Source organism: Notamacropus eugenii, chromosome 2 (genome assembly GCF_028372415.1).
Source record: "Notamacropus eugenii isolate mMacEug1 chromosome 2, mMacEug1.pri_v2, whole genome shotgun sequence".
In the NCBI taxonomy this organism is placed as follows: Eukaryota; Metazoa; Chordata; class Mammalia; order Diprotodontia; family Macropodidae; genus Notamacropus; species Notamacropus eugenii.
In genome coordinates, this window is record NC_092873.1 from 343,680,648 (window position 1) to 343,696,876 (window position 16,229).

Sequence of the window (16,229 nt, forward strand, 5' to 3'; positions counted from 1 at the left end):
AGTTCAAATCTGGCCTCAGACACTTAACTAGCTGTGTGACCCTGGGCAAAATGAGGACCGTTTAGGTTCCTTTTAGCCCTAAATCTATAGTCCTACAATTCCCGCCCCCCTTTTGCTCTGGCTTCTTCACTGACTACTTTATCCTTATCCAGTCCCCCAGATTTCTACCCTAACATGATAGCTCAGTACAACTCCCTTTCCCTGGTCTCCTACCCTGGCTCTGCCTCCTTCAAATCCCTGAATCCTATAGGTGGGGTAGGGTGGGGTTCTCCATAGAGAAAAACCAACAAGGATGTTGTGTAATGCTTTTTCCTCAGCAGACTTATTCTCAACAATTCTTCAAGTGCTTGATCCAAGAGACCTTTGAAGAGAATTATGGCTTTGGTGCACTGAAACTCACCAGACGATTTGCTGTGAGTCCCTACACATACACACATACATACAAAACACACATATACAAATATATACATATATACATGCGTATACTCATAATAGATCTTGTAAATTAGGGATTACTCTTTTATTTCTAGTCTCTGCTCAGGGACATCCTATGATCAGTTAAGGTCTCATAAAGAAAAAGATTATATTGGAGTCTATCTGTTCTAAGGCAGGGAAGGGCCTTGGGGCAGACCTGGTATTGATCTAGGGGTGAATACCAGAAAGGTACTTGGTTGTAGTAGGTGGGCATTGGGTTGTCACTGAGCTCAGGATGGCCACAGTGATCCCTGGCTCTGGGGGGGGTCATGTGTTACAGCCTCTCTGATCCTGCTCACCCTCCCTGGCCCCTGATCACAGGATGAGAGGATGGCAAGCCCATCTGTGCCCATGCTTGTGCCCCCTGGACCTGATTGCCTGCGTCCCTTCACTCCTGAGTCCCTGCAGGCCATAGAGAAGCGGGCAGCAGAGGAGGAGGCAAGACTCCTTCGGAACAAGCAGCTTGAGATTGAGGATCCCGAGAAAAAGCCACGAAGTGACTTAGAAGCGGGGAAGAATCTACCCCTCATCTATGGAGACCCCCCACCTGAGGTCATTGGCATCCCACTGGAGGATCTGGATCCCTACTACAGTGACAAGAAGGTCTCACTCCTGTATCTCTCTGTATCTTTGCCTTTAGTGTGTTTCAATCTCTGTCTCTGTGGTCTTTGTTCTCCATTATCTTTTGACCAATGGGTTTCTCTAATTCTTTCTGCTTCTCTCCATATTTTACAGCCTCTGACTGTGTATCTCTGTCTCTTCATCTCTTTCCCTTTCTCTGTATCTCTGTATCTGTCTCTTTGCATCTCTCATGGTCCCTTTCTGCATTTTTCCATCTCTGTCTACGTTCCTTGGTGCCTCTTACTATCTCTGTCTCCCTCTTGCCCTATCTGAATCTGTCTTACTCCATGTCTCTCAAAAACCTCTATTGGTGTCTCTCACTGTATTTTCATATCTCTTAATGTCTCTTTCTATATCTCTGTGTCTCTCATGGTCTCTGCCTCTCAGACCTTCATCGTGTTGAACAAGGGGAAGTCCATTTTCCGATTCTCAGCCACCCCAGCCCTGTATGTGCTGAGTCCCTTCAGTAAGATAAGGCGTGGAGCCATCAAAATTCTCATTCACTCATATCCTTCCAGAATGGGTGTGGGGGCACTGGGGCTGGAGCTGGAGGGATAGACAGGGAAGGGAGGAGGCTATGGGAAGGTACATCTGTTGAGACGGACATAGAGAAGGAATCTAGTGTTGACTCCTTGTCTTTTCTCCCTATCTCTGTGTACTCTCAAACTTTCCTTAACCCTTCCCCTTCCTAACGCTGTTCAGCTTATTCATCATGATCACCATCCTGGCAAACTGTGTGTTCATGACCATGAGTAACCCCCCATCCTGGTCCAAAAACGTGGAGTAAGTCTCATACATGTGGTTCCTCTACACCTCTCACACGTGATCCAAGCACACTCCCCTCCCGGGACACTGTTTCATCTCACCAATACCCTGAGCTCCAGGGGCATGATAAGAATAGTGCTGTGCAATGGATAGAAAACTGGCCTCAGAGAAAAGAAGACCAGAGTTCAAGTTCAACCTCTGAGGCATCCTGGCTGTGTGACTGAGTAGTCACTTAAACTCTAAGTGTTTCGGACAATACTTTAAAACTAGAAGTTGCAGAGAAAGACCATTGGTAGAGGGAGTTTGGGATTTGTTTGCTTTTTTTAAATGGAGTTCCTCATACCAATAGACGCAGTCCCTCTACCTAACTGGGGGGAGGAGGGGGAGGGAGGTGGGGTGTTGGCATACCTCATTACTGTCACTCTCCTTCCTGGGATGCAGCAGGTTCCCTCTCAAACCTTGTTGGGGTTTTTTTTTTTCCAATTTATTATTTATATTTAGTTTGCCACATTCACTTCGATAAGTTTTAAATGTTTTTCCTCTCCCTCCTCAAGATGGCATGCAATCTGATATGGGCTCTACTCAGACATTCCTATTAAACACATTTTCACATTAGTCATGTTGCAAAGAAGAACTATAATGAATGGGAGAAAACATGAGAAGGAAAGAAACAAAAAAAGCAAAAAAAAGAAAGTAGTCTGCTTCCTTCTGAATTCTGATTCCACAGTTCTTTCCCTGGATGTGGATGTCATTTTCCATCAGGAGTCCTTTGGAATTGTTTTAAGTCCTTGCATTGCTGAGAAGGACCAAGTCTATCAAAATCAGTCATCGCACACTGTGGTTGTTACTGTGTATAATTAACCCTTGTTCTTAACATTCCTTTTGAATCCTGGGAAAGATCCACTCTGATGTTGTCACTCTCATCCCTCATGGGGACACCTTCTTAATATTCCTTAACTTTCACAGCTTCTGTCATCTTCACCCTTCCAGAGACACACATCTGTTACCTCTATCTTCATTGCCTATCCCCTTCCCCTATTCATACACTCACACCCACACCCAATTACCCATAAGCCCACCCACCACTCCTTGTACACATATATCCTTACTCTCACCCAAAGTTATAACTGAAAATTTTCACACCCTGGGCAAGAAACTTGGGCAGGAATGGATGTGGGGGAAGGATGGAGGGAAGGTAGGTTCGCCTGGTGTAAGCCTGCCAGAGAAAGAAAGCAGAGGACTTTAGAATGAGGCTGTCACCAGCTAGGGAAGGAGGTGTATCCTAGGACAATGTTGGGGCAAAAACAAAATGTCCAGCCTTAGTGTTCTGCTCTTCCCTCACTCTCAGTTTCATCCTTGCTCCCAGGTACACCTTTACAGGAATCTACACCTTTGAGTCCCTTATCAAGATACTCTCCCGAGGCTTCTGCATTGATGACTTCACATTCCTCCGGGACCCTTGGAACTGGCTAGACTTCAGTGTCATCATGATGGCGTGAGGAGAAGCTTGAGGGGGCAGGAAAAGGGTCCAAAGAGTGTGGGGGAACTCACTTCAGGAAGGTGCTATCTTAGAGAAGTGGGAGAATGGGAATCAGGGGTCCTGAAAAGCATGATTAAGTGACCTTTTAGTATGTGGTAGATCCTGAGAAGTAGATAATCTCACCCTAACAGACTATAAGTATGGTGTAATGCCGAGAGCCTTGGACTTGGAATCAGAAGACTTGGATTCAAGTCCTAGTTCTTTTATTTACTAGCTGTGTGACCCTGAACACTTAGTCCCTTAACTCCCTTGAGACTCTGTTTCCCCATTTGTAGAATAGGAACAAGAATTTTTGCCTGACCCACCTCACAAGATTGTGAGGAAAGCACTTTATAAAGTGCTTTACAAATGCCTCATTACACAAGCCCCAAACCTTCTTTGAAAAGACTAAATAGCATTCTCTCCGTCTCCTCTGTCCCATGTCCTACTGGAGCATTTCTTGGGGTTCACAATAGGGGTTCCAGTGTGGGTCCCTCCCACCACCTAGAAAGGGCCTCCAATTCTGACCTCTTCTCTGTAAGAATCCTTTTAATTTGGTAGACATAAAATAGCTGAGTGCCATCTGCTATACCATCGCCATCCTACACCCCCAGAGATACAACTGATGCTTCCTTACCTCCTAAGGCACTGCTCTCTCCTCCCTCAGGTACCTGACAGAGTTTGTGGACATGGGTAACGTCTCAGCCCTGAGGACCTTCCGTGTGCTTCGAGCCCTGAAGACTATAACAGTCATTCCAGGTATTGAGGGGTGTTCTGGGATGGAGTAGGGTATGAAACTTTTAAATAGTAATAATAAATAATAGTAATAAATAGTAATAATAAAAATAGTAATAATAAAATAATAATAGTAATAGTAATAATAAAAAGATGATGATGGCTAACATTTATATGATCCTTTAAGATTTGAGAAGCATTTTACAAATATTATTTCATATTATCCTAACTACTCTGGGAAGTAGGTACTATCATTATCTTCATTTTACAGAAGAAGAAACTAGAGCAACCAGAGGTTAAGTATGTCACTTAACCCTGTGTCCCTGTGTCCAGGGTCACACAATATCTAAGACCAGATATGAATTCAGGACTTCCTGACTCCAAGTTCAGTGATCCACTGTGCTACTTAATTGCCAAAAATACTATCTCATTTTATTCTTACAACAACCCTGGGAGGTAGGTGTTTCTATTATCCCCATTTTACAGATGAGGAAATGGTGAAGTGACTTGTCCAGGGTCACACAGCTAATAAGTATCTGAGACTGGTTTTGAACTCAGTACGCCTTGGCTCTAAGTCCAATATTCTATCCATTGTGCTACCTAACTGCCTATATTTTTTTGAAGGGGGAGGGCCATCTATTCCTGACACAAACACATCTCTAAGCCTGGACTGACTTCCACCCCATTTTCCACACCTTAGAGGCATTTGCTCCTCTGATTTCTCCCCTCACCCCCAAGCCTTTGTCCTCTCTAGAACACTGCAGATCAAAATTTTTTTCCCAGAGTGAATAAGCTTAAGGTCATAGGAACATAGGTTTCTGTTCATCATAAGGTACTTAGACAAAAATATAGGATAGAAAAAAATCATCTATGACCAGAATGGAAAAGAAAGGAAGCAATATCAGAACATTTATATGCCTACAATATTAAATAAAACACAGCACAAGAATTTCTTATCTTTCCCTTGTAACCCTTGTTCCTAAGCCCATCAGGATGGGACTCTTTCCTTAATGAGGGAGATGAAAGCCCTCATCTTCATCTTCATCAGTAAGAAGTGAGTCTCATCCTGATAGGCTTAGGGATGGTGGTTTCACCCGTAGGACACTTCTGGTTTCATTAGGGAGACCAAGCACACATACACGAGAAACAACTGCAGTGTGCTTCCAAAGTAATGTAGTTGACAAGTGCAAAGGAAAGACAGTATGAAGGAATCCATCACTATAGAAAACGCAAGACCTCGGACCTGAAAAAGGTTGAGAAAGTGGAGACCCATATTGATCAAAGGAACAGAGAAGTTCTTAGAGGGAAAAATCAAAGGAACACTCTAATATCAAAGCTAGAAAGGAAGATATATTCTAATATCAAAGCTAGAAAGAGGACAGCTAGGTGACAAAGTGGATAGAACATCAGGCATGTAGTCAGAAAACTTGAGTTGAAATCTGGTCTTAGACACTTGACTTTAAAGTCAAGTTACCTTGACTTTAAAATGGTGATAATGGTAAGTATATTACCTTCCTTAAGGTTTATAGTGAGGAAATTCTTTTATAAATGTGAGATATCTAGTTCAGCTGTCTCATTCTACAAAGAAGGAAGCTGAGGTCTAGAAAGGGCATGCAACTTATCTTGAATCACACAGCTAGTCAGCATCAGAGACAGGATAATACCTCAGTGAAGGGTTCTTTCCTATACCACACAACTTACTGTCTGTATGGTTATGTAGGTTTTGATAAAGAGGCTATTGAGGCACGTTGCCCATGTAAGACCGAACAAGAGGAAATGAGCTTCTAAAAGAACTAAGATTCTGGTCTGATAGATCATGGATCATTGGAATGTGCACTCAAGAGAAGTATAGAGCCAGGGGACAATACAAATTATCTTTCAAGATCAATCAATTCCTCAATTAATCCAAGAAGTCTGGGAAGTAGAGTGGAAAGAGCTCTGTTTTGCAGTAAGATGACTCAAGTTCTAGGCTTCTTTCTGCTACTTATGAAGTGATTTCATATAAGTCATTTCATCTCAATTTCCTCATCTATAAAATGTTGGGTTGGACTAGATAATCTTTTTTATTCCAACCCAACACAATTTATGAAGTTACCATTTGGTACAAAGTACTATGCTAAGAGATGGAGATACTTGGACGTGAATTATAAGTCAAGCTGTTCTAAGGAAGCCCACATTTTACTTGGGGAATAAAACCATCTTTAGATCTAAATGTATAAATCTATGATTCTATATTTAAGGAGAGAAATAAAGAAAGAAAGAAGGAAGGAAGGAAAGATGGAAAGAAAGAAAGAAAGAAAGAAAGAAAGAAAGAAAGAAAGAAAGAAAGAAAGAAAGAAAGAAAGAAAGAAAGAAAGAAAGAAAGAAAGAAACGAAGGAAGGAAGAAAGAAAGAAGGAAGGAAGGAAGGAAGGAAGGAAGGAAGGAAGGAAGGAAGAAAGGAAGGAAGGAAGGAAGGAAAGAAAGGAAAGAAAAGAAACAAAAGAAAGAAAGATAGAAAGAAAGAAAGAAAAGAAAAAAGAAAGGGAGGGAGGAAGCAATCAAGGAAATAAGGAAAGGAAGAAAGGAAAAGAAGGAAGGATTTCTTAAGCAGTCTTATGTGTCAGGCACTGTACTAAGTGCTTTACAAATATTAGCTCATTTGATCGTCACAGCAGTCCTGGATGGGAGCTGCTATTATCTCTATTTTATAGTTGAAGAGCCATTGAGTGTCTGTATATATGTTGACAAGCAGAGAATAAGTCAAGGTGGCATTTAATCAAGTATTAAAAATGTGACAGTGTCTAGGAGGCTGAATCTGAAGTCGATCAGTCAACAAACATTTATTAAGCACCTACTGTGTGCTAAGCAATAGGGATTCAAAGAAAGGCTAAAATAGTTCCTGCCCCCAAGAAGCAGTTGGGTGGCACAATAGACACAGAGCCAGGAGATCCTGAGTTCAAAATCAGTCTCAGATACTTCCTAACAGTGTGACTCTGGAGAAGAGAAAACATGCAAATAATTATGGATGAACAAGGTATATAGGGTGGAAATGGAAGATCATGAGAGTGAAGTCAGGAAGACTTTGGGTTTAAATCTCACCTCAAGTAACCCTTTACAAGTCACTTAATTCTCTCTGATTTTCCTTTCTTTCCTCATCTGTAAAATGGATGTAATAATACCTCCTATCTTCCAGTGCTATGGTAAAGATAAAATGAGATTATGCATGTAAAGTATTTTAAAGTATGATATAAATGTGAAATGTTATTATGAGAGAGCACAGCTCCCCTAAAGTCTAAGAATCTATGAGAAGTAGGACCAAGGACATACAAAACTAGGAAATAATTGGAATAGGCTTCATGAAGACAATAAGTCTTTAAGGTGGGTCTTGAAAGAAGTGACTGATGTACAGAACAGGAGTCAGGGCATGAATGATGAGTCCAATAGCAGGGGAGGAAAGCTATTACCAGATGCATATCCACCATCACTGCCATCTTCTTGTCTAGGACTGAAGACAATTGTAGGGGCACTGATTCAGTCGGTGAAGAAGCTGTCGGATGTGATGATTCTCACAGTCTTTTGCCTGAGTGTCTTTGCCTTAGTTGGGCTGCAGCTCTTCATGGGGAATCTGAGGCAAAAGTGTGTGAAATGGCCACCCCCAATTGGGGACTTTAATGAGACTTGGTATGACAACGGGACAGCCTTGTTAAGCAATGAGACAGGCTTTGGTAATGACACGGGATACAGCAACTTTACCTTTGACTGGGATGCCTACATCAGTGATGAAGGTAAGAGGGGCTAGACCCCCAGAACTGTAATTATGGATTTTTTGTGCCCAGGACAAGTGACCAAAAAGAAGGAACCCTAACTTGGGATGAAAGGAAGGGGACTGGCTGGAAAGGGTAGAGGAAGTGGGGACAGAAACCTCAGAGCATGGACTTCAGGATGCTGTTGAAGTTGGACTAGGGTAAAGAGGTAGAAATGGCACAGGATAGGGAAAAGAGAGGAAAGTAACTCATGCCAATGCTCCAAAGAATTCCAAGTGATGTCAGTGCCCCGCAAATTAAATGTCCTAGGACAAAGCTCCAATTGCCCTATACTAGTTATATTTCTGTTGGCCTCCCACCTTCAGGGAAGTCCTTTTCTCCGCATCTCTGAGCACCTAAGTCTCTCTGTTTATCTGAAATCTGTACAGATACCCACTCATGGATAGCACCAGCATCCTGTCTTCCCAGGCAGAGAAAGATAAAGAGAGACAGAAAGTGATCTGTATATTATATATAGATATTATCTGTATACATGTAACATATATTATGTATATTTGTATGTATGCATATTATATATATACTTCTATGTGTACATGTATGTATATATATGTATATATGCAGTTGATTCTCATTACTTACAGATTCCATATCTGAAAATTTGCCTACTTGATAAAATTTATTTTTAACCCCCAAATCCACAGTCAGGATGTTTTCTTGGTCATTTGTGCACATGGGAAGAGCAGCAAAAAATTTGAGTCATCCAATGAGAATGTTCCCAGCTGAGATTCTTTTCAAAGTCTATTTATTGCCATGTTTTTCTAAATTTTCATGCCTTTTTTTTCTTTTGGTGATTTCACTGTTTAAAATGGTTCCCAAGCATAGTGCTGAAGCGCTGTCTAGAGTCCCTAAGTTCAAAAAGGCTGCAATATGTTTTATGGAGAGAACACATGCATTTGGGCATGAGTCATAGTGCTATCAGTCATGAGTTCAGTGTTAATGAATCAACAATATGGTATGTCCAGAAAAAGGAAGAGGAAATTTGTCAATCTGTATATGAGACCACTCCAAAAAGTGCTAAAGTAAATGTTGTGACCAGAGGCTCACAGGAACTTAACCCTTTATTTCCCCTAGGACCAATGGTTCAGTATTTGCTAATTCAGTGTTCAAGATGACTTTATAGAATGTAACTACCATGAATGATGAAAATTGACCATACATACTTCTCTCCAGAATGATAGAAACAGTGTCTCACCTGCTTTGTGTTTCTCTAGCCACATCGGCCTCTGAGCTTCTGTCCCCTTGGAGACTCAGACTGAGACAGGGGCCTGAAGATGGGGAGGTGAGGGAAGATGGGGCAGCAGGAATGCAGAGGACAGTCAGAGTGGCCCACTTGGGTGGGGAATAGGGAATATGAGCATGTGTGTATGTAATATATTTATGTATGTTTGTGTATACACATATCCCAAAAACATGTTTGTATTCATGACATGCCTTCTCCATGACCTGTGATGCCCCTCACCTCCAACAAAGGGAACTACTATTTCCTGGATGGTGCCCTTGATGCCCTGCTCTGTGGGAACAGCAGTGATGCTGGGTGAGTGATACCAGGAGGAAGGAAGAATTTACCACCAAGGGCGGAGCTATTGAGTTAGAAGGGATGGGGAAGTCTAGGGGAGAAAGAGGATCTGTCAAAGAAAGAGGGGCTGGTTGGGAAGGGATACCTGGGATGGGGCTATGGAAACCAAGACATGTAAAGAAAGGGGAAAATGATCCAGCTGGTACATGGGTGCCTGAGTGTAGAAAAGGACGTCTCGATGGGCACCCACCCCCAGCTTCCCTCCACAGTGGAGCTCAGATCCATCTCGCCTGAGAACCTAGGTGACTCCTCTCCACATCCTTTCTCTGGCTCTTTGCCAGTCAGAAGCTCAAGCTCTTGCTTCTCTCTCAAGGCACTGGCCCAAGTACAAAGACACTAGGAAGAGTCTTAATCCATCTTCTCCCTTCCTCCATGCCCCAACTCAGGGATTCCAAGACTACAAGCCCTTCAGTACTTAGGAAAGGCTATATAGGCATGAAAGGCTGGAAGAAGCTACATCTAGCCTCCGTACACATACACTCTGTTAACCTCCTTCCTTCCTTTCCAGGCACTGTCCTGAGGGTTACCAGTGCATGAAGGCGGGCAGAAATCCCAACTATGGCTACACCAGTTATGACACCTTCAGCTGGGCCTTCCTCGCCCTCTTCCGACTCATGACACAAGACTATTGGGAGAACCTCTTCCAGTTGGTATGCCCTGCCCCAAGGACCCCAACACCACTCTTCTCTTAGGATTCTGGTTTTATAGAACTCAGAGTAAGAAGGTCCCGGAGAGGTCATCTAGTCTAACTCACACCTAAACATCAAGCCTATTTACAGCATCCCCAGCCTTCAGAGATGGAGACCACACTCCTGGTATAATTAGCTCTATTCCACTCTAAATTTTAAGAAATTTTCTCCTTATATCTAGCAGAAATATGCCTTATTACAGCTTCCATTGTATTCGTACTTCATTCTGACCTCTGAAGTCAAGAAAAACAAGTCTAATCTGTTTTCCAGATGGTTTCTTCCTACTCTTACTCCCTTCCTGGGGACTTCCTATCTCTTCCCCTACTTCGCTCTCCTATGACCCACATTCATGGCTTTCTTTCCGGTTTCTCTGGATCCTTGTCCCCCACAATTACCTTTTACTACTCTTCTCCTTTCCTTGTCCCAGGGAATTTGGAGGGGGCGGGGCATTGAATGGACTCTAGAGTAATATTGATGGAAGGAGGAAACAGAAGAAGACGTGTGTGTATGTGTGAGTACGCGTGTGTGTATACACACATATACACCTTCACACATACACATATACGAGCTGGTCTGAGTTCACGCTCTTGAGAAATAGGGCAGGGCTAGTCCACATTTTGGAAGGGAGATGTACCTCTTTTGAGGCTGACTAGGCTCTGCGTGAAGGGTCACAGGGTCACAATTCAGATCTGGAATGAATCACAGAGTTCCAAGTCTCTCATTTTCAGATGAGGGATGAAGGCTTAGGGTTAAGTGAGTTTCCCAGGGACGCAAAGCCCAGATGTATCAAAGGCAGGACTTCAACCCAAGTGTTCTTACCCCTGGGGCAAGATATCTGTCCACTAAGCTGATCTGTTCCTTCTCTGCCTCCCTTCCAGGACTGTGCTGCATGCTCCTTGAAGGAAGGATCTCTCCTCCTCAGGGTCTTTGGTTAAACAGATGTTCGGTTTTATTATTTATTTAATAGTTTTTAAATGATTTTTAATAGTTTAATAGTTTTATTATTTGTTGGGAGTGATGGGAGCAGTAGGCAGGGGAAAGGTGCAGTTGACTGGCAAGGAACAAGTCAAGTACAGTTCTCCCTTTCACTCTTCAATTTTCCCCATCGCAGTTATGATATATTGCAGGTTGGCATAAGAAATTAAATGGGAATTTGGGGGGAGTTTTGCAGAAGCCATAGATGACACATGAAGGCCAGCAGACAACACAAAAAAGTTTTAGAAACTTAGAAATACATAAAATGTATGCATAGTATTGTGAAATATATTTTATTTATAGTTTTCATTTATATTGATTTATAAATGTATTTACTACATACACTTATGTAATATAAAAATGTAATATATTTATTTATAGTATAACATATCTTATCCTTTAAACTCTAAAAATTCAGATTTCTCTGCTACTGAAGCAAGGGCCAAAAAAAATTTTGTCTAGGAGATGTTACCCCTAACCCCAAATAATTTGGAAGGATAACTACAATCTCCTTGAGTCTTATCAATAAAACAGGGATAGAAATGATTGCATTCACCTCACAGAGTTGTGGGTCTCAAATGAGATATTGCCTTAAAGCACTTAGTACATTTTAAAGGCTTATCTAAGCATCCATTCCTCTGGCTGTGTTCCACAGTTAGCTAGGGGATACAAGGAAGGAGTGAGCCCTGGGCCTGGAATTAGGGGGTCTACCCACTCCCTGTGAAACACAAGCAGAAGAATGGATGTTTTGGTAGTGCTTTGGAATGCATAAAGTGCTCTGAGAAGAACTTTAGGAAGCTTAGAAAGACCTGAGTTCCAATGTAGCCTCAGACATTCAGTAGCAGTATGAGTCTGGGTAAGTCATTTAACCTCTGTCTGTCTCCATTTCCTCATCTATAAAGCAGGAATAATAACAGCCCCTACCTCCTGGGATGGTTGTGAGGATCAAATGAGATAGCTGTAAAACACTTAGCAAACTTTAAAGCACTCAACAAATTATTAGGATTATTAATTATTATTATTTCTATGACAAGATGACACGAGGAACGTCTACAGAACAGGGTAAATTCCCCTCTGGCAAATTTAGGGAAGGGTATAAAAAGTCACCCAGAAAAATGAAAAAGAACAAGCTTGACCCCAAAGAAGAGAGGTGAAGCCACCCTCCACTACTTTACGGAGGTGGGATGGGGGAAGGGGATTTCATGGGTGCAGAACATTGCATGGATAATGTCAGGGGGTTGTGTTTGTTTTGTTTTCTTTTTGCAATGTATTGATCTGTTCTGGTCATTTTTTTCTTGTCTTTGTCTTTTTTTAAATTCTTTGTTATAGGGATAGCTCTCTGGGAGGGGGAGGGAAAAGAGGGGATATGACAGGAAATATAGTTGATAGAGAAAATTAGAATCTACTTTATGAAAAGGAAAAGAATGCAACAGGATGAACAGGCATACCAGAGGGCGTTCCCCAGGCTCTCTGTGGTATTGCTGTGGATGTTGCCCTGTTATCATTATTGGGTGAGTGAGGTCATGCTCAGAGGGGGAGTCACAGGACATCCCCCTTCCTCCCCAATTCCCACAGACCCTCCGGGCAGCTGGCAAGACCTACATGATCTTCTTCGTAGTCATTATCTTCCTGGGCTCCTTCTATCTTATCAACCTCATCCTGGCGGTGGTGGCGATGGCCTATGCGGAGCAGAATGATGCCACCCTGGCAGAGGAGCAAGAAAAGGAGGAGGAATTCCAGCAGATGCTGGAGAAACTCAAGAAGCACCAAGAGGAACAAGAGAAACTGGTCAGCATTTGGTCTGGGGGCCAGACCTGGCCCTGGGTCCTGACCCCCTGGGTCGACATGTCCTCTTGGGTGGGATGGTGATAAAGGAGGTACGGGGTTTGGGTAAAGGAAGGTAAAGGACATCAGACAGAGGGAAAGAGAAAGAGTAGAGGGACCTGACCCTAGACATTACAGAGGAAATGGAGTGGTGTTGGTTCTAGGTAAGGAGATCCCTGGACTAGACTCAGGAAACCTTGGGTCTTAGATCTGGCTTTCTGAAGCCCTCCCTCACTACAGTCCAGTTCATTTGCATCATGGCATCATCTTCCTGATGTCATGGGCCTCTTCAAGAAGGAAGGACAAACCACACACACATACACACACACACACACACACACACACACACAATTAATTGACTATATGACCTGGGTAAGTCCTTTCCTTTCTCTTGTTCTCCTTTAAGTAAAGGTATTAAGCTAGATGAAGAGTTATAAACTTGGGGTCCCTAACCTTGTTTTTTCAAAAATATTTTGATATTTCTATTTCAATATAATTGGTTTCTTTGGTTATTTTATAGATTTTATTTTATACATTTAAAACATTCTTCTGAGAAGAGGCCAATGGCTTTACCAAGCTAATTTGAAAAAAAATTAAGAATCCCAAGGCTAAATGATCTGAGGTCTCTTCCAACTCTGACATTCTGACAGTCTATATATTGATCTCTAGGCCAGTCTTGGTCAAAAAGGCCCAGAGATGCATCTCATTAGAGAATGTGATTGTGCCTAGTATCGTTATACAAATTATTAGGAAAGGCAAGGTTTTGACATTGCATGGTCTGTGGAGGAGAAGATGGCCTAAATATGGAGAAGAGAGGAATGATCCCTTGTGGGATCACCCTTGTGATGTCAAACGTCCTCTTCGAGAATGGAGAACCAACAGCAACACACAAAGAGAAGAAACAGGAAGGAAAGCAGAGTGGGATCTGCTCAGATCCATAGATTTGAGTCGATGCCATCCTCTTTTCATCCATCCAAAATCATGCTGATTTTCAAGATGCAGGGTTTGACTATCCCACATGGTTTGGAGTAACCTGAAGTTGGGGCTCCCTTCTTTTGCCATCTTTCTGCTCATGCCTAAGCTAAGGAGAGAATGAATTCCAGGAAACAGAACGTGGTTCATAGTTTAAGGGAAGACCTCACCTAATTCCTCCTTGGTGGTCTATAGGCTCAAGCAGCCCTGGAGAGTGGTGAGGGAGATGGGGACCAGACACAGGGGAAGGATTGCAATGGCGGCCTGGATACAGAAGAGGTATGATCTGTCCTGCAACATAACCTGTCTCTTCAGGCTGGGGTCAGGTCGGGAGGTGTTCAGCTTTGGATGGAAGATATAAAGGCAGATGGGAGGGAGGACAGCTGCAATATTGACCTCCTTATCTCATAGTGTGTATGTGAGTTGGGGGTGGGGGAGTAACCCTATTATTCAAAAGTGCCAGAGCTATTAATTCATACCTTGCTCATCTCATGCAACAATTATTCTGTTTGCTACATGATCATCCGTTTAGTTCAAAGAGGATCTGAGGAATTCCCCTTCCTGACACACACCCTGGCACTCTAGTCTGATCCCCAGGCCTGGTGTTCAGTCTATTAAAATCCTCAGTTGGGCTCTTTGTGGAAGCAGGTGGCTATGGTAGCGGATGAGAGGACTCTCTACAACTCTTCCTCCATCTCTGGCTGTACCTCATCTGTGCCTTCTGGCCCTTTTAACTCAACTCTTCTCTTTCTGTAGTCCCGAAGAAGACCCTCCCAGAACCCCCAAAGACAAAGCTGCAGCATGGATAGTGCCATCTCTGATGCCATGGGAGGTAAAGGGCTCATATTTTGGGATATGCTTGATAATCCCCTGGTCCCCTCCTCATCTTCCTAGGGCCCATTGCCACATGATTGACTTGAGTAGTTTTGGCTTCAGGGCAGGTCATCAAAGAAGGGCCAGGCCAAGTTGGACTTTTAGGACAACCGTAACCTAATATTGGAGCTGAAGAAATGACTGTGATAAATATAGTCACAGCTTAGTTGGACCCAGCACTGGCCACAGGGCCCAGAAGCTCTGGGGGCCACTGGCTTCCGGGCAGGAATGGGGGAGGGGAGGTAACAAGGGGATGGGAAAGGACAGTCTAATAATACTAACCAGGAAGGACCACATTTCCGGAAACCAGAAACCTCTATCCCCAGGAATTCCAGGGCAAGGGGCAAAAGTAGATCCCTCCAAGCCCCATACTTCTCCATCCACAAACCCAAACAGGAAGTTAGATGGAAAAGTCATTACCTTCCCCAGCCTGGGCTCAGACAAAGAATGAGGACTAGACAATGAAACAGGTGGATGAATGGGTAGACTTGCACAGGACCAGCATAGGACGAGTATTGACCCCTTCCATCTAGGTTAGGTTGTGTGGAGGAGGGACAGGGAAAAAATGACATTATTCGTTACGATCTCTCTGTGGCTCATTCTGCCCTTCTCCTCCCCTCCAGTTTCTCTGGGAAAAACATAATCCAACAATGTAGTTCTCTTTTGGAGGGCAAGGGTTCTCGGCCTTTTTGTGTGAGTGTGTGTGAGTGTGTGTGTGTGAGTGTGTGTGTGTGTGTGTGTGTGTGTGTGTGTGTGTGTGTGTGTGCGGTCTGGTGAAGCCGGACCCCTTCTCAGAGTAATGTATTTAAATGCATAAAACACAATAAGTAGGATTACCAATGAAACCAATTATTTGAAGTTTGGGGGGAAAATCCATGGATCCTAGGTTAAGAACCTTATAATAGTTTCTATTTCTGCAAACAACCTCAGACTTTCAATGAATATTTAAATATAAAATATTTATTCAAAATAGTAATGATTAGAGAAGAGCCTGATATCCCCATTCAATCAAATTCAATTTAATAAAGTTTTATTAAACACCTGCTATGGCATCAGACATTTTGTCAGACAGTCAAAAAACAAGGAGTAACACCTTCCCACAGTAAGGCACATTATCCTCATTCCAGTTGGGTTTTTTTGTTTTGTTTTGTTTTAGACCCATTCCTCTGCTCTAGAATGGTGAGATTGCAATCCCTCAAAATTCACCATTCAAAGATTTTGACAATAAACCTACACACTTCTTCAATATTTCCTCAGTGAAACCAGGATCTCATTGATGTGGACACTCTTTCCAATAATATAGATCTCACCTCATCCATATCTTGTAGTCTGATGTGCTTCTTGTCCATGGTTCCTCACAGATCCCCTAGATTCAATATGCAAATTTACTGGAGCATTTCC

General features: G+C 42.8%; 1 protein-coding gene across 1 annotated transcript in view; it reads left to right on the forward strand.

Annotated features, from left to right (window-relative positions):
- Nucleotides 1-760: 760 nt before the first annotated feature.
- Nucleotides 761-16,229, forward strand: part of SCN4A (sodium voltage-gated channel alpha subunit 4) — a 62,376-nt gene continuing 46,907 nt past the window's right edge. Inside the window, 11 exon segments of the mRNA XM_072645829.1 lie at nucleotides 761-1,077; nucleotides 1,483-1,601; nucleotides 1,789-1,878; nucleotides 3,227-3,355; nucleotides 4,047-4,138; nucleotides 7,599-7,880; nucleotides 9,390-9,453; nucleotides 10,004-10,145; nucleotides 12,735-12,947; nucleotides 14,151-14,243; nucleotides 14,733-14,787. Coding sequence (XP_072501930.1) covers nucleotides 805-1,077; nucleotides 1,483-1,601; nucleotides 1,789-1,878; nucleotides 3,227-3,355; nucleotides 4,047-4,138; nucleotides 7,599-7,880; nucleotides 9,390-9,453; nucleotides 10,004-10,145; nucleotides 12,735-12,947; nucleotides 14,151-14,243; nucleotides 14,733-14,787 — 1,552 coding nt within the window. The 5' untranslated portion in view covers nucleotides 761-804.